We start from the raw sequence: 22,050 nt of genomic DNA, 5'->3' as shown, positions 1-22,050 counted from the left end.
TTCCTCACTTGCTAACATGGACACCGATAGGGGCCTTGTGTTGACATGACCATTTGCATGTCTTTTTTCTTTTTCCTTTTTTTTATGTGGAAACCTCCATTTGCCTACTGGGGGGTTTTAATTGCTCATTGCGTCATGCTAAGCTCTTAAATGTAAGCAAGGAAAAACAAGGGACTCCCTCTGGCATTGACTGGAAGCAGGGATGCCCCACAGTGAGGGGAACTGTTGTGTTGTGTTGTGTTGTGTTGTGTGTGTGTGTGTGTGTGTGTGTGTGTGTGTGTGTGTGTGTGTGTGTGTGTGCGTGTTTGGTTACTCCAAGCACACGGACTAACACCAGTGCTGAAAACACTGCACTCGATCCTCACAGCTAGTGTTAAGTCTCTTACTCACACTGTATTTTTCCCACATCTATCTATCTATCTATCTATCTATCTATCTATCTATCTATCTATCTATCTATCTATCTATCTATCTATCTATCTATCTATCTATCCATCCATCCATCCATCCATCCATCCATCCATCCATCCATCCATCCATCCATCTATCTATTGTATATCTTCTCAACAGACAATACTATAGAAATGAAACATATATTTAGAGTAGTCAATATGCAGTTAAAATTTGGTGCTTTGAGTTTAATTCTCTCATACTGACCACTGGATGTTCATCATGACACCTCATGGTAAAGACTCTCTGAGAATTTAAGAATTAGAATTGTTGATCTCCACAAAGATGCTGAGGCTATAAGAAGATCAGTATTACCCTGAAACTGAGTTACAGTACAGTGGTCAGGGTCATATAGAGGTTTTCCAAGACGGGTTCCACTCAGGACTCGCAAGGGTCCATCAAAGAAGTTGGGTCCTCGTGCTGTGCATCAGGTGCAGAAGCTGCTTCAAAAAAACAGACTCATGAGTGCTGCAGCATTGCTTTAGAGGTTGCAGGAGTGGGAGATCTGCTTGTCAGTGTTCAGACCGTATGCCGAACACTGCAACAAGTCGCTTTGCAGGCCTTCGTCCCAGAAGGAGCCTCTTCTGAAGCTGCTCACAACAAAACATGCAAACAGTTTACTGAAGTCAACCTGCACAAGAGCATGAATTACTGGAACAATGTCCTATGGTCTAATGAGAATAAGATAAACTTGTTCGGCTTAGATGGTGTTCAGCATGTGTGGTGAAGCTCTGGTGAGGAGTAACAAGAAAATAGTTTATTGCCTACAGCAAAGCATGGTGGTGGTAGCGTCATGGTCTGGGGTTGCATGAGTGCTGGTACTGTGGAGCTTTAGTTCATTGAGGGAAACATGGATTTTAACATGTAATTTGACATTCTGAAGCAGAAAATGATGCCCTCCCTTCAGAAACTGTCCTGAAGGCATAATATATAACGACCCCAAACACACCGCCAAGATGACAACTGACTTGCTGAAGGTGGTGGAGGGGCCAAGTATGTCTCCAGGCCTGAACCCTATTGAGCATCAGTGGGGCTTCTCATGCAGAAGTTGGAGAAGCGCAATGTGTTTGACATCCAGCAACTCCGTGATGTCATTATGGAGGCATGGTAAAGGATCCCACCAACAACCTGTGCAGCTCTGGTGAATTCCATACCCAGGAGGATCAGGCAGTGATACATAACAACGGTGCTCACATGAAATATTGACACTTTGGATGCAGTTTTGACATGTTCACTGAGGGTGTACTCACTTTTGTTGGCAGTTATTTAGACAGTAATGGGTGTATGTTGTTATTTTTAGAGGACAGTAAATCTGTACTGCTATAAGGGTCTTGCTCAAGGGCCCAGCAGTAGCAGCTTGGTTGTGCTGGATTTTAACTCATGACCTTCCGATCAGAATTCCAACATCTTAACCACCTGCCTCCCACTTATGCATACATATTTATCGGATCACACCATATCTAAATTTGGATAGTGGGTCTTAAAGGATTCACAATAAATAATACAGTGTCACATCTATTGACTATTGTCTCCAGAACGTCCCTGCAACCCGGTAGCAGCTCTTTCATAACCAGTAGTGGGTCATGACCCGGTGTTTGGGGATCTTTACACTAGAGTTTGTACAGATTATGAATTTGAAATCACTTGAACTTTTATATGAAGAGAGAAGGCAACCACAACAGGGGGCAAAACCATTTAAATAAAAGCAAAAACATTAGCAAATGTTGAATAATCAGTCCTAGAGTAAAGATCCTTCAGTACATGGATGTGTGATTGCGTAATTATTAAAAACGAGTACTTCAAGAAAAAAGAGAAGCGGTTTATCCAAATAATAAAAAGTAAAGCACAAGTTCTTACAAGGCGAAGACTAAAAGAAAATATCTCCTATAGTCTGTCTTTATATAGACCATTCTTCTGCTTTTTCCTAACCATAAACCAAACACTGATTACTGTCATGTCACAAGGATGGAAATAAATAAACAAAAATGTAAAAAGTTGTTAAGGTTCTTAATTACTTTTTTAATAAACCAAACGCTTTATTGTTGTTACATATCTGAAGAGATCTAGAAAAGTGCAGCAGTTGAATGAGTCACAGCAGGTCACTAGTTCAGTGCCAAAAATAAAGGGCTGAGGGATCCAGTCTGGACGCAACAGAGATGAAAAAAAAAAAAAAAGCAATTTGTAGGTAGTTGTAACAAGGGGAAATGTTCTAATATTACTTTCTTAGTCTCCCAGGATGATCTCACAATTAAGTATTAATTCATTGTTAAAAAATAAAAATGCTTTAGGTTAAATTTATGACTGTTCATCTGGTAAATGCAAGTAAAAAAAAAACATTTGTAAATTGGAAGTGTTATGGAAGTGTACATTTTTATCACAGGTATATAAAGTATCCTGATACAGTATATATTTTCTGATCTTTCAGGGGCATTATATTTCACTTATCCTGCATGAAGAATTAGTTTACCACTAGCTTTTTGGCATTAATAAAGAGATTAGCAATATCTAGCTAGCTAGATATATTCTTAGACATGAAACTGACTAAATAAAGGTAGCTATGATTTTACATCTGCATTCTCTCTGAGTGTACAAGCTCATCTGGGTAATTATGTATTAAATTATTGGTATTATTTGCAATATTTTCGTCTTAATATCTAAAGCCTAAAACTGAGTGTTTTATATGAAACCTTTTATAGAGCTGCATAGATCTATGTATATCTTAATAATGTATATCTTATAATATCTTAATATATAAATTACTGGGACAGAATTAGTAACCAGACAGTCCAATTGTTTTTCCAGTGTGCTGGCAATCAGCGATCAAACCTACACTGATTGATTTGGTTGAATTTGGCTTAATGTGCATTTCTACAATGCTTTGATTTCACCATTGGGATTGAGGATTTGGTACTTTTGTGCTATCGCTCTACCTATCACATCAATACACATTCATCAGCTTGCAGAGGCAATAATGCACATTATGAGAACATTCCTATAGTAGAATTCCTATAGTAAAGACACAGAAGTGTGCTTTATAAAGTATCCTAGTATCTGGTTTCGGATGTTGCCCAAGGAAATAATTACCTGTAGCTGGTCCTTCAAAATTATATCTCCCTGGTTTACAGGCACAACTTTTTCCAAACATTTCTGGATTACCTTTCTGATTTAGGAATATTTAAGGACGCAGGTTATAGTTTGTGTCCTGAGACTGTTTCATGTTGATTGCCAGGTAAAAAAGCAAAACCTATACTCAGTCTAGTTTACTATACAATGAATTCACGTTAGAGACAATCTATCGCAGTTTGCTTCAGCTGTGTGTATTTTTGGTGTGTGTGTAAAATATTTGTGTGTAGTTCTCAACACTTTTAACATGATAGAGAACATCTACACTATATGGTTGAAAGTATTGGGACACCTAGCTTCTCCAGACATATGTGGTTCTTAGGAGGAGACCAAAACCTGTTCCAGCATGCCTCTGTGTACAAAGCCCACTATATGAAAATATGCTTTACATTGGTCGGACTGGAAGATCTTCTGCTATAGAGCTCTGACCTCAATCCTATTGAATAAATTTACCATATATTGGAACGCTTTCTAACACCCTTGTGTGAGCACAAATCTTCATGAGCACACTCAAAAATCTAGTGGAACATCTTCCCAGAAGAGTGGAGGTTATTGGGACTAAATGTGGATCAGGATGCTCAAAACACACTTCTTCTTCTTCTTCTTTCGGCTGCTCCCATTAGGGGTCACCACAGCGGATCATCCGTCTTAATCCCCCCTGTCCTCTACATCTGCCTCTTTCACACGTCTTCCCTCACCACATCCATGAACCTCCTCCTTGGCCTTCCTCTTTTCCTCCTACCTGGTGGCTCCATCCTCAGCATTCTTCTACCAATATAATTCATGTCTCTCCTTTGCACATGTCCAAACCATCTCAATCTCGCCTCCCTCACCTTGTCACTAAAACATCCTACATGCGCTGTCCCTCTAATAAACTCATTTCTAATCCTGTCCATCCTCGTCACTCCCAACAAAAACCTCAACATCTTCAAAACACACATACCAATCTTATACTCAGGTGTCCACAAACTTTTGTCCATGTGTATACCAATTAGCTAATGTAATATATTGAGGTGGTAGAGCGAACTAGGGCTTTCTATCTACAAAACAGTAAGCTATAGCTGCCCACTATCATGTTTTCTTGAGCTAAAACAGTTTTAAAAGTGGTTAATTATACAAATTTAACAATGAGGATGAATTAACTGTTGATTATCAGTCAGTACACGGTAACATTGGCTCATTTATACTGTTTAGAAATTGAAAGGCCTCAGTTACAAACCCATATTTCACATTTTATTTTTTAATAGTTTGGACAAACCTGTTGTTTGGATATAAGATCTTTCTCGTGCTTGACGTCGAGCTTTTGTGAGGAAAATAAGGAAATCAGACCTTTGATACTCTGTAAGGTCCAGTTCTTTAGTTTTGGCTTTTAAAATACACTCCTGACACAACAATGCAGTAATATCGAGATAAGATAGATAGTACTGAGGGAAGTTGGATAATAAGAGAAGTTTAGGAAATTTACTCAAATAATTTCCTTGCCTTTATTTAGTTTGGGTGCAACATGTACCAATTATTTAACTTTTAGTAAGTGCTTTATTCTGTTGATGGTCAGAGTTTCCAATCCATCAGTCAATCAATCAATCAATCAATCAATCAATCAATCAATCACATTTTATTTGTCACATACATATTCATACAGAGTAAGACGTGGTGAAATGCTTTTAACGACTGTCTAATACTGAAGAATAGAAATAATTTTTATATAATAAATATATATTTATATAATAAAGAATTTTTATATATAGTATAAAAGTATAAAGTATAAAATAAAAGAATCCAAAGAATTTTACAAGAAAAGGAAAGTAAGCATAAAATAGAATGTGCAAATAGTATAAAATAAATAAATACATTTATTAATTAATAATAATAATAATAATAATAATAATAATAATAATAATGATAAGAATGATAATAAAGTTTGATTCCTGAGCGTGAAACAGGAATACACCTTGTACAGGATGATTGCTCATCGCAGGGTACCAGCACACACACATTCCCATCTAGGGGCAATTTAGTGTAGAAATCCACCTTCTGTACTGTTTTTGGAAGAACCCAGAAAGACAAAGATTGAGCATGCGATACCGCACACAGACAGTAAGCTTAAGATTGGAACCGGGATCCTGGAGCTATGAGTTGACAACACTTTCTCCTGCACTACCAAGCAGTCTCTGGTCTGGAATGAATATTTATATATCTATTACATGCAGTGACTAAATGACATATTTTAACACTACAATGCTCCAAAGAACGAAATAGTAAACACAGAAACAGGTTCCATGAATGAAATCTGACTTCCTGTGATACAGAAGCTCCAGTCAGTCTCATGCATGTGGTTTATTTATACATGAAACACAACACATATTTATACCCCTATAGTTTACTTAGGGATTTTAAGATTCGCCGATTTTAAAAAGTGTGCATCTGATACAAGGCATTTATATCATGATGCATTGTTTTTACCATATTTGCATCTATAAAAAACAATTTATTTATGTTTAAATAGTAGCATATGGCTACACTTTTATTATTTTAAAGTGAACAATAATTTGTGATTTGATTTTTTTTTTTTTACATTAATTATATACCTGACTTTTCACAGCCATGTGGTTCGTTCTCAAACTGCTCCCACAAAATTGTAATCACACAGTTGTAAAGGATGTCTTTGGATTTGGGAGCATGAAATGTTGAACTAGGAGACCCAAAACTGTTCTAGCATTACAATGCCTCTGTCCACACACTGAGCTCCATGAAGATATGGTTTACATTGCTTGGAGTGGGCTGGTTTAGGGAAGTTTAGGAAGAACCACATAAAGCTTGAAAAGCCGGGTGTGTCGCAATATTTTGTCATATAGTATATATTTTTTTCTCTAGCTTTAAATTATTTTAATGTCCAATGTGGAAAGCTGAATAACCATCTGATGCGAAGCGGAGGTTTGATGCTTCCCAGAGCGCTTTAAAACGGTGTAACACTGAATTCCTTCATCCAGGTTTGCAAATTATGCTTTATAGATAACCATTCTGCATACACGAAATCCCACGCAACGTTTTAATAAATATTATGTTGAGAGATACAGAGAAAAAGACTGTGTGTGTGTGTGTGTGTGTGTGTGTGTGTGTATTAAGTTATGTGCTTTGTGCCATGTCTTTATTAATAATGAAGCTGTTGGTGTGAACTCCTTGTGCCATTTTTCATTATAATTCTCATTTTCTCAATGTCTTTTTCAGTTTCTCTAATTCATCTTGGGTCTTAGTATAAGTATATATTGGTTTAAGATTCTTGACGCACAAAAAAATCATCCATCTAGCTCTGTGAAATCATTAGAAAATATTAATAGCTTATAGCTGGTTAGAGTTGTTTATAAGGCAGCACATTATCTTTGCACTGTCCAGAGCTACATATGCATTCAGCCAAACAGAATCGAGTAGACTGATACACAAAGGTAGAAAGTAATGAATTACATTTACTCGCATTACTGTAATTGAGTAGGTTTTTGTTTTAGTAGTTTTTTACTTCTATTGTTTAAGGTAGTTTTAAAATCTGTAATTTTACCTTTACTTAAGTATGTTTTGTTCGAAGTGTTGTACCTAACTACAGTTTAAATCCGTTACTGAGTAAAAAAATGTTAATAATAATTAATACAAATATTGGAAGGGGAAAAAAAACACCTGGGAAACTACAGTCAACCAAATCTGGCGCCCCCGGTTTATCGCGGATTTGCATTTGCCACATAACTAATTTGTTTCGCTGATTTTCCCGACCTCTCGCGGATAGCACGATAGACCAAAACACTTATAGGGACTTTTATGGAGTTTTATGTTGAAATAAAATTCAATAATAAAAATATAATTATTAATTATAAAATAAGGTAAAATGTTAATACAGTACAGTACTGTATACATAAAATAGACCTTATGGCGTGGCGTCCGTTTAGCGCGGTTTTTCGTGTATCGCGGACGGTTTTGGAACGTGACCACCTCGATAAACGGCTGATTGCTGTACTGCACTTATTGATTGATGGGTGGAGAACAAACACACTAAACTCACAAGAAAGACGAAGACAGATAAAACGGATGCCAGTGATACAGATCCAGCTGAACGTGAAATGTCGTCACATCGAAACTTGTTAAATGCGCTCGCTGTCTGAATTCTAAATCAGCATTTGCGCTTTATCTCATTATCATATTTTCTTTTTTTTCAGAACTCGTATGAGACGCACGTCATAGACTATAGTGTTTATTTATTTTATTTTTTTTGGTACGGCACTTTAATTCGTAAAGGTGTTTCTTCGATTGAAAACAACTAGTTTGCAATTCCTTGTACTTTTTGAACTATTCAATTTAACTCAATTCAATTCAATATATTTTTATTTGTATTGCGCTTTTAACAATGAACATTGTCTTTAAGCAGCTTTACACAGATAATGTGGTGATAAAAAAATGAATAAGATGTTCTATATAAGTGCCGGTTTCAAGGTTCCCTGGTGGTCTAGTGGTTAGGGTGCGGCGCTCTCACCGCTGCGGCCCGGGTTCGATCCCCGGTCAGCGAACCAACCTCAACCACTTTCAGTGCCGGTCCCAAGCCTGGATAAATTGGGAGGGTTGTGTTAGGAAGGGCACCCAGCATAAAAGCATGTGCCAAATCAAACATGCGGAGGATCCGCTGTGGCGCCCCCTAATGGGAGAAGCTGAAAGAAAATTTTTATAAGTGTAAGTTTCTCCCTGATGAGCAAGAATCCTAGACTCCCTCACCCCACACTCTGCTGCTAAGTAAAGTAAATCGTTTGAGTAAATATTTAATGAGCTACTTTTTACTTGAGTAGATTTTTATACCAATAACTTTACTTGTACTTGAGTACAATTTCACTTTCTCTTTCCACCTCTGTTGATACAGTTCATCTTATACTAGCCCTGGTAAGCATTTAAGGATATAAGAAGGGACAGTAAAGGATGCAAGAATACTGCTTTCAGAGCCACTTTAATTAATAGATCTCCAGAAAGCTGCATTGCATGCAAACTTTCTTATTTAATTAAATCTTTCTTATTTCTCTCTGTATGTCTTTTTCCCCCCTCCGTCTCTTCGTTTCTGTTCTCTCAGGGTAAGCTGGTGAGATACTTCAGCCGGCAGCTCTCCTATAAAAATAAAGTGCCCTTACAGGAGCGCAACGTGGAGCTGGACGGCTTTCCTCGCCTCGCACACTGGCTCCGCATCGTAAACATGAGGAAGGAGGTCACACAGGTACTGACACTCAGATACATACACCTGGGGGAGGTTGTAGCTTAGCTTATAGAGTAGTGGAATTCAGATCTGAAGGTATTGAGTTCAAGAGAAAAAACATCAGAAAATTATATACAAGTTTTAACGTGTAAAACAACAACCACGTTGTCTACCTCGGTGAAGGGCTACACGGCGTCCACCAGGCACGGATCTACGTGAATGACCCGTTCACTGTTATGTGTCCGAGGGTCTCTCCTGACTTATTGTGTTTCTCATATATATTATATACAAATACTATATTCAAGCCATTCAGAATTCGCATACCATTCTAAACTTCCTAATGTCCGATGCTGGAAATTAAATTGCTGGTTGAAATTAGATTAGATTAGATTAGATTAGATTAAACTTCATTGTCATTGGGCAAGGTGCATGTACAGAGCCAATGAAATGCAGTTAGCATCTAACCAGAAGTGCATAAGTGGACTATTTACAATAAATAAAAAGCAGTGTGATAAATAAGGGTTTGGGCTCCGTATATAATGTATTGAAGGTGCAGTAGGTTAATAATAAATGTATATATAGTAATAAACAATATACTGTGCAAAAAATTTCCTACCTCAATGCATTTTTGAGGACAGTTTTAGTAAAATTTTAGCTGGGCTAATATGAACGAGTGACACTTGACCGCTCAATTACCTGTCCTCTATCAGCAATATCTGTTTAGTTATCCAGCGTATTGGGACGCTTAGCTATTTCATCCAATCGATCATCTGGTTTTCTCAAATTTTTATACCAACAACGATAAACTAATGCAAAAAATAAACACAACCCATTGCTCAATTTGTTCTGCCGCCTCCTAGAAACATGGAGACGCACAATACATATTGTTAATTTAAACAGTGAAATCGGAAATTCCACGATAACGATATAGGGGGCATTTGCCCCTCGTTGCCCCTCGTTGCCCCCACTAATGTCGCCCATGTCTGCTCCGTTGTATGGATGAGATTAATGTAAGTCGCTCTGGATAAGGGGGTCTGTCATATGCCAACAAGTCTGTAACCTGGAAATAACTGCATGAGGCAAAAATATAAAGATGTATGATTTTTTTTATATACATAATATAATAAAATGAATGAACAAATGAAAAACAGTAATTCAAACGCAAACCTCGCTTTTAAGTCGATTTTAAAATCGGATAAAATAATTCTTCATCATTACAACGAAGTTGTCGACTACAATGTAAATTATTTGAGATCTCACTGCCATTAATGATCTTCTAGCATGTGAAAATGTATCACACTTTTCTATAGTATTATGTAATAAAATATCATTAAGTCTGTTTCTAGATTTACCGTCCATAGACAAAAGTTTGTGCACCCCTGACAATACGATTGGTATGTGTTTTTTTGAGCATCCCATTCCACATTTAGTCCCATTTACAGTTATAATAACTTTCAATCTTCTGGGAAGATGTTTCAGTAAATCTCTGAGTGTTTTTATGGAGATTTGTGGTGCTTCATCCAAACACAAGGGGTGTTAGTAAAGTCAGGTATTGATGTAGGTGAGGTGAGGAGGCCTGGGGTGCAGTCAGCATTCACATTCATCTTAAAAGTGTTCAAAAGCTTCATGGAGCGCCTATAAAATTTTAATAATCTTATAAAATTGTGTGCCTCTAAATTTGTGGTAACAATTTCACAAAGAACCACATATAGCTAGAAAATCGAGTTTTTTCGATACTTCATTTATGATTGAAATCTGGTCCTACGTTCACTTCTATTGGACAAAACAGGTCGTTATCACAAAACCCTGAATATCAATGTAAAATACATTTGTATGTGTGATACTCAAACTGTGTCCCTGGAAGTGTCAGGTGCATGAAGTGTGAGGGATAAATTTAGCATCTTGTCCTGCTGAGTGCTGTTGTGTTTGTTGTCCGGGGTGATGAAGCCCTCTGGTGGTGAGGAGGAGGAACTACACATAGATTAATGGGGTTTTGATAGGAATTTACCCAATTTGTTAGAAAAGACAAGAGATAAAACCTGAGATTAGATTTAAATAATTATTCTGGACATAATAATCTTTTTTTTTTAGCAGGTTGTTAATTTGTTATATTTGATGTATGAAGTGGTATCTCTGTCCAAGTTGCCACTCTTAGGGCCCTTGAGCAAGGCCCTTAACCCTCTGAGCTCCAGGGGTGCTGTATTATGGCTAATCCTGCACTCTGAGCCGGGTTTCCTAACATTGCTGGGATATGCCAAGAAAGATTTTTACTGGCTGTAAAAAAAGTACAAAAGTATAAAGGACTTTTCTTACATTTTTCATCTTAGGGATGTGCGTCTCCATAACGTTCACATCTCGATATATAGCCAACGATGCGATTAATTGAAAATACAAGCATTAAAGGCAGCTACTGATGCGATGCGATATGATTCATCCCCATTACGATGCAGTGGGATCTGATTTTGATTCTATTCAACACAATGTGATTGAATTCAATGTGATGCTCTGCAATTCTATATGTTACAGATGGTCCGCTTTTATTTCTTTGGTTCAGACGGCAAACCATCACTTTACTTAAGTGCCTTCTGAATAACACGCATTTATAGTGCAAAAAAAGAAAGATGAAATAAAATCTGATGATCTTTCCCTTTTGTGTCTGCAGGAAGTTACAGCTCTACCTCTGCCATGTTAATCTGTATTCTATGTGACTATCAGGACACGCCTCGGCCTCCGTAGTGTTGTGATACGTCGTATTTAGGTAGCAGCAGCGGTGCTGAGAGAACGCACTCGAGAAACTATTTAGCGAATAGAAATCGATCTACATATCAAATATTGGTCACTTTCTAAATAATAAAAGTATAATGCATATGCTAATAATTATATATAATTAAATTGTTTTTTTTTTACAGATGCAAGAATGTTAAAAACGATGCAGCATGACACAAATGCCAACTTTTTTTTTTAATCGATGCATCACATCGTTAATTTTTAAGCCGATGCAGATTAGTGAATTTTACCATCTCTACTATATATATATATATATATATATATATATATATATATATATATATATATATATATATAGGCATATTTAATAGCGATTAATCGAATAATTGTCCTCATGATCCATCGTGATTAATCACAACTTAATCGCTCATTTCTATCTGTTTTAAATGAACCTTAAATTAAGATCTTTTAAATTTTTTATACTCTAATCAACATGTACATGAACAAATATGGACGCTTCATGCAAATGTATGTTTATTATTAGTGAAACATAACGCAACATAGAGCATGAAGACAAAAATATTTTTGTAAATGTTTTAAAGTAATTATGGTGTTTAAATGATTAAAATCATCAGGACACCAAACGAAACATTTGCTATGTTTCCACACGGACGGTTTTAATTGCCGGATGTGTGCTCATGACGGATTTTGGTGCTGATTTGAGATTTGGCAATTGTTGAAAAAAAATATTTCTGTGTTTTAATACACATTTATTTCTTGTACGCCGTTACTCAACCGATTCTTCTAAGCATTTTGTTAATTCTATGAATTTCTATTTTAACACAATAATTGCTCTGAGCCTCCCTTGCTAGCTATTGGGACTTTAAAATATCTGCCATTAAAAAGGGGACAGATTTAAATATGTCAGTACAGGTTTATGAAGGCTACTGTGCGTAAATAACACCTGCGCCGACATCCTTTCGTTCTTTAATCTTTGGTATTGTACGCTGATTTCTTATTTCATTAATTGTTGATATAGATGAGATACTCAGATACCTGGTACCTTTTTCCAATAAAAAGTCAGTCATATTTTTTCTGAATAAGATCTCCTCTGTTATACGTTTTATTAATTACTCAGTGACATATGTATATATTAGTCTGGCTATTCTCTATTTTATCAGAAAAGCATTTCTGTTTGCAGAACTGCTACTCACATGATTTTTCTTCTTTAATTTTGTGTACAAAATCCCATGATATATAATATTTTGTATTGTGTCTGTGTGTTGTAGGAGATCTCTCCAGGTGAGCTGACCCTCGAGTCGCTCTTAGACATGACGGATGAGGGGGTTTGTGAATCGCTACAGAAGTTTGGAGCGAGTGAGGACGAATGCGCCGATTGAACGCGTCCCTCACCTGCCTACGCTCCGCCCACAAATCAGGTGAGCACTCAATTGATGATAAAAAAGGATTCAGTATAGTGTTTAGATAATAATTTGGAATATCATGTAGGTTTAACAAGTGCTGTTTTATGAAGTAGGTCTTAATAAGGGCATGTTTGGATAGAAAACTGTATTTTTAGCACAATTTATACCAAAATATATCTGTACAGTAGGTTTTTTTTCATTGTTTGAAAAGGGTGACACCTGGTGGCTGTTAAAATACACCAAAATGTACTGTAGTACTATGACATGGATCCATGGCTCATGATATAATCACACTTTTGATGCTAATTTGTTTATTTCATGATGTATTCCGTTTAGAAAAAAAAAAATGTAAAACTGAGGTAGGGAGAAATCAGGAAACGTCAGAAAAACCAAAAAACTTTATACGTCTCAACTTGCATACTTAATTTTATATAAGTATTGTGCTTTCACTAGATAAAGGGGTAAGGTTTTCTATGAAAATATTTTATACACTGTATGCAGGTGTTAACAGGTGTATATTTGTTTAGAAAAGGCTGTAATGTAAGTTTATGAGGTGTTTATATGTTTCAGAATGCTGTAATGTTGGTGTAATAAGTGTTTATATGTTTAGAAATCTCTTTAATGTAAGTTTATGAGGTGTATATTTGTTTCTGAATGCTGTGATGTAGGTGTAACAGGTGAATATTTGTTTAGGAATGCTGTGATGTAGGTGTAACAGGTGTATATTTGTTTCAGAATGCTGTAATGTAGGTGTAACAGGTGTATATTTATTAAGGAATGCTGTAATGTAGGTGTAACAGGTGAATATTTGTTTAGGAATGCTGTAATGTAGGTGTAACAGGTGAATATTTATTTAGGAATGCTGTGATGTAGGTGTAACAGGTGTATATTTTTTTCAGGAATGCTGTAATGTAGGTGTAACAGGTGTATTTTTATTCCAGAATGCTGTAATGTAGGTGTAACAGGTGTATATTTGTTTCGGAATGCTGTAATGTGGGTGTAACAGGTGTACATTTGTTTAGGAATTGTGTAATGTAGTTACAACAGGTTTATCCTTGTTTAGGAATGCTGTAATGTAGGTGTAACAGGTGTATTTTTATTCCAGAATGCTGTAATGTAGGTGTAACAGCTGTATATTTGTTTAGGAATGCTGCAATCTAGGTGTAACAGGTGTATATTTGTTTAGGAATGCTGTAATGTAGTTACAACAGGTTTATCCTTGTTTAGGAATGCTGCAATGTAGGTGTAACAGGTGTATATTTGTTTAGGAATGCTGCAATCTAGGTGTAACAGGTGTATATTTGTTTCAGGAATGCTGTAATGTGGGTGTAACAGGTGTACATTTATGTAGGAATTGTGTAATGTAGTTACAACAGGTGTATCCTTGTTTAGGAATGCTGTAATGTAGGTGTAACAGCTGTATATTTGTTTCGGGAATGCTGTAATGTAGGTGTAACAGGTGTATTTTTATTCTAGAATGCTGTAATGTAGGTGTAACAGGTGTATATTTGTTTCGGAATGCTGTAATGTGGGGGTAACAGGTGTACATTTGTTTAGGAATGCTGTAATGTAGGTGTAACGGGTGTATATTTGTTTCAGGAATGCTGTAATGTGGGTGTAACAGGTGTATCCTTGTTTGGGAATGCTTTAATGTAGGTGTAACGTGTACATTTGTTTAGGCATGCTGTAATGTAGGTGTAACAGGTTTACATTTGTCTAGGAATGCTGTAATGTAGGTGTAACAGGTGTATTTTTTATTCCAGAATGCTGTAATATAGGTGTAACAGGTGTATATTTGTTTCAGGAATTTTGTAATGTAGGTGTAACAGGTGTATCCTTGTTTAGAAATGCTGTAATGTAGGTGCAACAGGTGTATATTTGTTTAGGAATGCTGCAATGTAGATGTAACAGGTGTATATTTGTTTCAGGAATGCTGTAATGTAGGTGTAACAGGTGTATATTCGTTTCAGAATGCTGTAATGTAGACGTAACGTGTATGTTTATTTAGAAATGCTGAAATGTAGGTGTAACAGCTGTATATTTGTTTCGGGAATGCTGTAATGTAGGTGTAACAGTTGTATCTTTGTTTCAGAATGCTGTAATGTAGATGTAACGTATATATGTTTAGGAATGCTGTAATGTAGGTGTAACAGGTGAATATTTGTTTAGGAATGCTTTAATGTAGGTGTAACAGGTGAATATTTGTTTAGGAATGCTGTAATGTAGGTGTAACAGGTGAATATATGTTCAGGAATGCTGTAATGTAGGTGTAACAGGTGTATATTTGTTTCGAAATGCTGTAATGTAGATGTAACGTATATATGTTTAGGAATACTGTAACGTAGGTGTAACAGGGGTATATTTGTTTAGGAATGCTGTAATGTAGATGTAACAGGTGTGGTATTGTTCAGAAATGCTGTAATGCAGGTTTAGGAAGTGTGTATATGTTTTGGAATTCTCTAATGTAGATGTATCAGGTGTATATTTGACATCAACATTGTTAACAATTATAACATTTGATATATATTAAGAAACAATATATTGTATATTATTTCTGCATATCTTTAAGAAAGGGATAGATTTATTCAGAATCTAATTTTTAAACTATTATCATATTTTAAGTCAATACAATAAGATTGCAATTAGTTTTTTTCATGTGCATGTTTATTGTATGTATTGGGGGAGGAAGTGCAGCAGTGTTAATGTGCCAGTAGAGAGCAGCACAACATCATGAGGTAAAACACTACCATAAATTAACACTCAGATTATTGTGAATACAAAAAGCAAAAAGCAATAACAAATTATTGGTATTTGAGGATAATTCAATACATTACAATGTCTGTAGGTTAGTGTGGGTTTTTCATAGCTGGAATAGAAGTCAGTGTTTTAGTAATTGTTTTTTTATAGTGCGTACTAATTAGTAATATAACTATTACTCATAAACACAAATGCTATATAGTTCACTATGAGAATGAGTGAAAATATGAAAATGGTTGTTGGGGGTTCAATTGTGTTAGGTATCAAGTGATTTATTTAACATTGCAATATTTATGACCAATCATTATCAATAATTCAACACCATTATTTTAATAGTAAATAATTATTTACAGCTAATAAATAATTAAAAAAACAGATGAAATATTAAATAATAGAAGAATCCAATTCTTTCGTAATTGCTCAAATTCCATCATCAAGAACCGAAGCAGGTTAAAAATATTTGCTTGTTGTTTATATCAGTGCCAGCAGAGGGCAGAAGAGATCTTTCCATGATGAGTTGTCTGTATCCACATGATGTAACACATCATGAGAACAGAGATAACAGAAACTTTTCTGTCCTATTCCTGAGTAACACGATGACAACACTATAAGTGCTCATATTTTCCTGACACTCTGCTGTAACTCTTAATTACTCTGTTGCCTGAATTTTGCTTCACTCACGGCAGACTGACAGGAAGCCCTGAGCTGAGGGTGGTTTGAAGATATGTGCAGATATTTTTAGCTTCTCATCAATCCCAGAGTGTTACGCAATTCTCATTTTATGTATCAGGTTCAAAGGCGGGGGCTTAGATTTAAGCCCTTGCTAATACGAAGCGATTGTCTCACATAAAGACCCATAAAGAGCAGCTGAGTAGCCTCAATGCTTGAGAATCGATAGTAGTAATTATAGAGGACACTCCAAAATGGGTCCCTGCTGTGTCCTGTAGGTGGACAACACAGGTGTGTAATTTTGAGATCACACCTATCGGGCATCGGCCTTTCTCGTGGTGGCTTTCTTGTTCTTCGGGTGCAATCACATGGCCCTCTGTTCTCCTTTCTGAAAGTCCACAAAGTGCACTAACAAGCACATAAAACCCTTTCAGAAAAAAGAGAGAGAAAGAAGGGATAGTAAGAGCACCTGATACTAATTGAAATAAAGAAAACAAAGTGAACACTAGGAGAAAATAAATTAAAATATTGTAAGTTATGCTTGTGGATGAATTTCACACTGAGTTGTTGGATAATTTCTGGATTTGGGTTTAGGCTGAATGTGAATTTTTCGATCGGGCGGTCGGGGGTTCATCCCCCGCACTGCCAAGCTTCCAGTGTTGGGCTCTTCACCATTTCTATTCCAGGGACACTGTATAATTGCTGACTGTAATTAATATCAACAGTCTGCTACAATAGCCTAGGACTGCCTAGGAGCACCAGTGGTCCGTGTAATAATATAGGAGCCCGTTGTTTACTGGGGCAATGGCTTGTCCGGTTGATTTTTTCCTTCTTCCACCTGCACAACCTGGCTCCCGCAATACTTTAGGCGGTCATCCTCTTTCTACTCCTGCCCAAAGTTGCCCTCATGGGATGCCTGTCGACACACATTGTACAGGGGAATATTGTTATTGTCAGACTCACCCCCTGGTCCCGTGTCCTGTGTTTCCTCCTCGTTTGACATTAGCGCTGGACAGGCCTGTTTCCACCTCCAGCATGGATGTTTCCAGCCTCTTCTTTCTTGTGGTCTCCTGGGTGATGGTTTGTTGGGTAGGAAACCCCTGCCAGTCCCTGCCTATGAGTAGGGACACAGGTAGATTAGAAATCGTAGATTAATTAGTAAATTAGAAAGTTTAGTAGTGTGATGGTGGATTGAAAAATGGCTGACCCTGAACCTGCTGGTTCTGGTGTGTAAGTTCCTGTACCTCCTTTTTGATGGAAGGGATGTGAGGAGTCCTTGATGATGTTATGAGCTCTGTGCAGACATCTGCTGTAGTGAAGGTGCTCAATGGCAGGTAGTTGGGTGCCAGTAATGCATTGGGTGGTTTTGACCACCTTTTGCAGTGTTTTACGTTCACACACAGTGGAGTTAGTCAGCATGCTCTCGAGATGCAGCCTCTTTATCTCTTTACCTCTTTAACCTCTTTATCTCTGTAAAGCTGCTTTGAGACAAAATCCATTGTTATAACTGCGATACAAATAAAACCGAATTGAAATTAATTAAAGAGACTTTACCTTGTGCTCTGACATCAGTTTTCTAACAAGCAGGGATATGTGAAGAAAGAATTTCACTGTATATTTATATGACATAAAAAGGCTTCGCTCTTCTCATATACAGCATGCATACTAGACTTGTATTTATGTGCAGAAATATTAGTAATTTCTTCTACAATAGGTGAGGAATACTAAGACTGTTATAGGATCGATATGGTTATAGTGTGAACACCAATTGGAGTCACTGAGGAGTGGATTATTGTTGTACATGCGTATTTGTCTGTATATTTTCCAAACTTTAAAAAAAGATTTAGTCAACATAATAAACATATATTTTGCATTTAAAATCACAATTTATTAAGTTGTTTACAGTTGACTTTTTTTTAATAGATTTTCAGTTTCATACATTTTCCTTTTACTATCAGGTGGACTATTATACATTTAGATGAACTTCAGCTTTAATTTAATAGAACTTTACTGTAATAACTATAATATGTATAATAATATAGAATATATATATATTTATGTAATGTTTTAACCTATGTTTTTTTTTTTTTTTTACCAAAAATTATTTGTTATCCAACATTAATTAGCGGACCCCCTGCAGTACCGCCGTGGAGCCCCTAGGGGTCGCGGATCCGCGGTTGAAGGTCCATGCTTTAGATTATTGAAACTTGTGGGGTAGTGGTTAAGTGCTGGGAAATGTTGCGGTCCCAAATTTGATCATAATTGCATTTCTTTTACTTTGGATGAAAAGGGCTAAGACTTGCTAAAGCTTTTTTAACATAAGGTAAGGTTTGAAGAAGCAAGGTGGCATGGTCATGCACTGGCATCTAACCCTTACCACTTACCCCCCTTGGCTCTGCCCTCAAACCACAAACTAGAGCTTGACCACACACCCCTTGCTTCTACAAACCTTACATTTGCAACATTTGGCAGATATGCCTATCCAGAGCGACTTACATTCAGAGCATTCATACAAGAGTTATGGGGGTCCCACAAGTGGCAGCTTGGTGTGGCTGGGATTTGAACTCATGACCTTTGGAACCAAAGTCCAAAGCCTTAACCACTAAGCTAGCCCATTAGAGAAGCTTTAAAAACTCTCAGCCCTTTCAATCCAAAAGTAAATCAATTCAATCAAATCTGGATTTATTTGCTTAACATACAGTAGATATTCGAGAGAGATCCGTGTTTTGAATAAGATGGGGAAAAAATAATAATTACAGAGCCACACATGAAAATCAATTCTAGCAATTAACTGTCGTTTACTCTCACATCATCTTCCAACAGCCGACTCATCCGTTAAACACTGCATGCTTATTATCTCCGAGATAAATGCGTTATATCACCCCTTATTGTGACGTACACGTATGTCAAAGTTTAAATCTCATCTGACGGATTTGTCGTCATGGAGATGAATCACGCTGCGAGCTTCTCTCAGTGACCTCATTTTACCCATCACCTGCCTTCAAGCCCTTCCAAGCCTTATGTTGTCTTATTATTTTTTTTTTACTTTCTGTGCTAAACAAGGCCACATGCCTCAGAGGGTCTTCTGCTTATGACAGTGTTGAGTTTCCCTTGAGTGCACCAAGGCATGAAAGCTAACGATTATTCTTTAATTGTGTGTGTGTGTGTGTGTGTGTGTGTGTGTGTGTGTGTGTGTGTGTGTGTGTGTATAGATCTAAAATATATGGCACAAGATTTTTTAAGAACATTTAATACCCAAACTGTATTCATAAGAGACCACAAACTATAATAGATACATATGATTCGTCCACGTTTTTAAACTGATGAACTGTTAGGCTGAAGTTTTATTTAGAGCCTTGATCTTTTAATCCTAAATCAATTCTACCACTTTGACTTTTTTCCCTTTTCCTTCATTTTTATGGAGACATGTATATATATATATATATATATATATATATATATATATATATATATATATATATATATATATATATATATATATATATATATATATATATATATATATATATATATATATATATATATATATATATATATATATATATACCTTTTTTTTTTACTTAAAATATCACAAAAAGGTTTTTGTCATATTGCCCACCTGCATTGGCATTTACTGCATTTGACAAGCCCTTATTGAGAGTTACTCACAAAAGTGCTTTAAAGTCTCTAGCAATAAATACATCGTGATAGTGATTTTATTAGGTGACAGACTAAGAATACTTAAAAAAAATAGGTCAAAAACTCTCTTGGTGGAGAAAATAGTAAGAAAACCAATTTTTTTAAATTAGTAGAGAAGTGCGAACTTTCTGTAAATAGTGGAGAAGTGCTAATTAAAAGTTATATTATAAATTATATAAACGTAATGTAACATTACACCTAATTTATAGGGAAAAAAAACAAGTAAAATGCTCTTATGAACCCCTTTATGAAATCATACACACAATAATAAATGAATTTCTATAAGAAAAAAAGAGCAGACATTTTCCAACTTAAAACTTTAATGAAGAATAGCAGTCTGTCACAAATATTTGAGTTTTTCCTTATCGATCCATTTCCTGTTACTCATTATCCGGTCTTGTGGGTTCAAATGAGCTGGAGAAACTTCATGCGTGTAGAGCCGTCTTCAGTGGTCTTGTTGTTCTAATAAACATGCTCGTTACACTAAAATCACTGGAGAAGGATTTGGAGAAGGTTATCTTAGGCTGTTCATAACTGTATTTAATAGTGTCTCTCTGGTGTCTTTTTGAAAGTTCCTTCTCCTTTTAATGCGACTATCTGCTTTCCTTTGTGTCTTGTGCTAACATGAGGACATGTTCTTTGCTCACTCTCAGACGTGTGAAGTGCAGTTGCCAGGCAATAGGGCAGGAATTTACCTCTCTCCTGATTAATTTGTAGAAACGTGTGTAAGAACATGTGTTTTCTACGCCGAGCTCAGTTTGTCTTTATTAGCAACAGATAATAGGCTACTCTATGGTAAGAGAAGTTATTAACCACTGTCTCCTTGCAAAGAGGTCTGGCACAATTGCGCTGTTCTTGCTGTTTCATCAGCCAGTTCATGTTTCTCAGTGTGGTCCAAGCAGAAATTTGAAAAGAAAAATCGGTTGTATCAGTTAGCCATTTTCTGTTTGCTAGGTACATAGCATTTTAGCCATTAGAGTTCGATATTTGAATGTAAAAATTAACCTTAACATTCTTAATTTAGATTGCTGGTTCCCTGGTGGTCTAGTGGTTAGGATGCAGTGCTCTCACCGCTGCGGCCCGGGTTCGATCCCTGGTCAGGAAACCAACCCCAGCCATTAGGGTTGCACAAACCTTGGTGCTGGTCCCAAGCCTGGATAAATGGGGAGGGTTGCGTTAGGAAGGGCATCCAGCGTAAAAACATGTCAAATCAAACATGCGGATGGTCCGCTGTGGCGACCCCTAATGGGAGAAGCCGAAATAATGTTTTATTCTTAATTTGGATGCTAAAATGTTTTTTTTCAATCTGTAGAGTTCATTTGACATGCCTTGATAATAAAAAAACACCTACAATCACTCCCTCTATACATCAACATGAGTCATTACAGATTAGAGATTGCAGATTTAAACCTCGGATTATTATCTTTTAGGATTTTATGAGTGTGCACCTGGCTTGAATTTCTAATGGGGTGTTCATAAACCTTTGGCATAGTTTACTAGCTAGCTATGGTAACTTTAATAAAGAAGCTGGGTGCTGAAGGTATTTCCATATTTGTGTAGCAATGCTTTAAACAAAGTTGGATGAAAGAGGGTTCAGGCGTCAGAAGATGGGTAGGTGTTCCACCAGTGTGGAGTTAAAAGGCTTCATTTTAAATTAATTATAGAAAATAGAGCCGGTATTAACGTCTGCTTGATGAGGCATTTTGAATAAAAAGCCTGAGGCGCATTCTTTTTTTTTCTGCGATAAACCTAATGCACAAATTGACGCATAATCCATTAATTAATTATTGTCCTTTAAAACATTTAAGAAAGTCTTTATGAGTAAAGGTATAAACATTCACCATGTAACTCAACTAAATCCTTTGTGGTCTTTCAGCATGACCTTTTCTACAAAGGAGAAGTGGGACAGTGTGGAGGTGGAGGTGGAATTTGGGGCTGGGGTTGGACAGGGTCAGGCGAGGCCACGCTGTTGCCTAGTTTTAT

The 22,050-nt window shown here is 36.5% G+C and overlaps 1 protein-coding gene across 1 annotated transcript in view; it reads left to right on the top strand.

Annotated features, from left to right (window-relative positions):
• ksr2 (kinase suppressor of ras 2) overlaps window positions 1–22,050 on the top strand; it is a 104,590-nt gene that overhangs the window by 940 nt on the left and 81,600 nt on the right. Inside the window, 3 exon segments of the mRNA XM_046842066.1 lie at window positions 8,672–8,812; window positions 12,808–12,907; window positions 12,910–12,957. Of these exon segments, the coding sequence (XP_046698022.1) occupies window positions 8,672–8,812; window positions 12,808–12,907; window positions 12,910–12,957 (289 nt within the window).

Source organism: Silurus meridionalis, chromosome 27 (assembly GCF_014805685.1).
Source record: "Silurus meridionalis isolate SWU-2019-XX chromosome 27, ASM1480568v1, whole genome shotgun sequence".
Classification (NCBI taxonomy): Eukaryota; Metazoa; Chordata; class Actinopteri; order Siluriformes; family Siluridae; genus Silurus; species Silurus meridionalis.
Note: the sequence above shows the minus strand (reverse complement) of the source record. Positions and strands in the feature narration are given on the sequence as shown.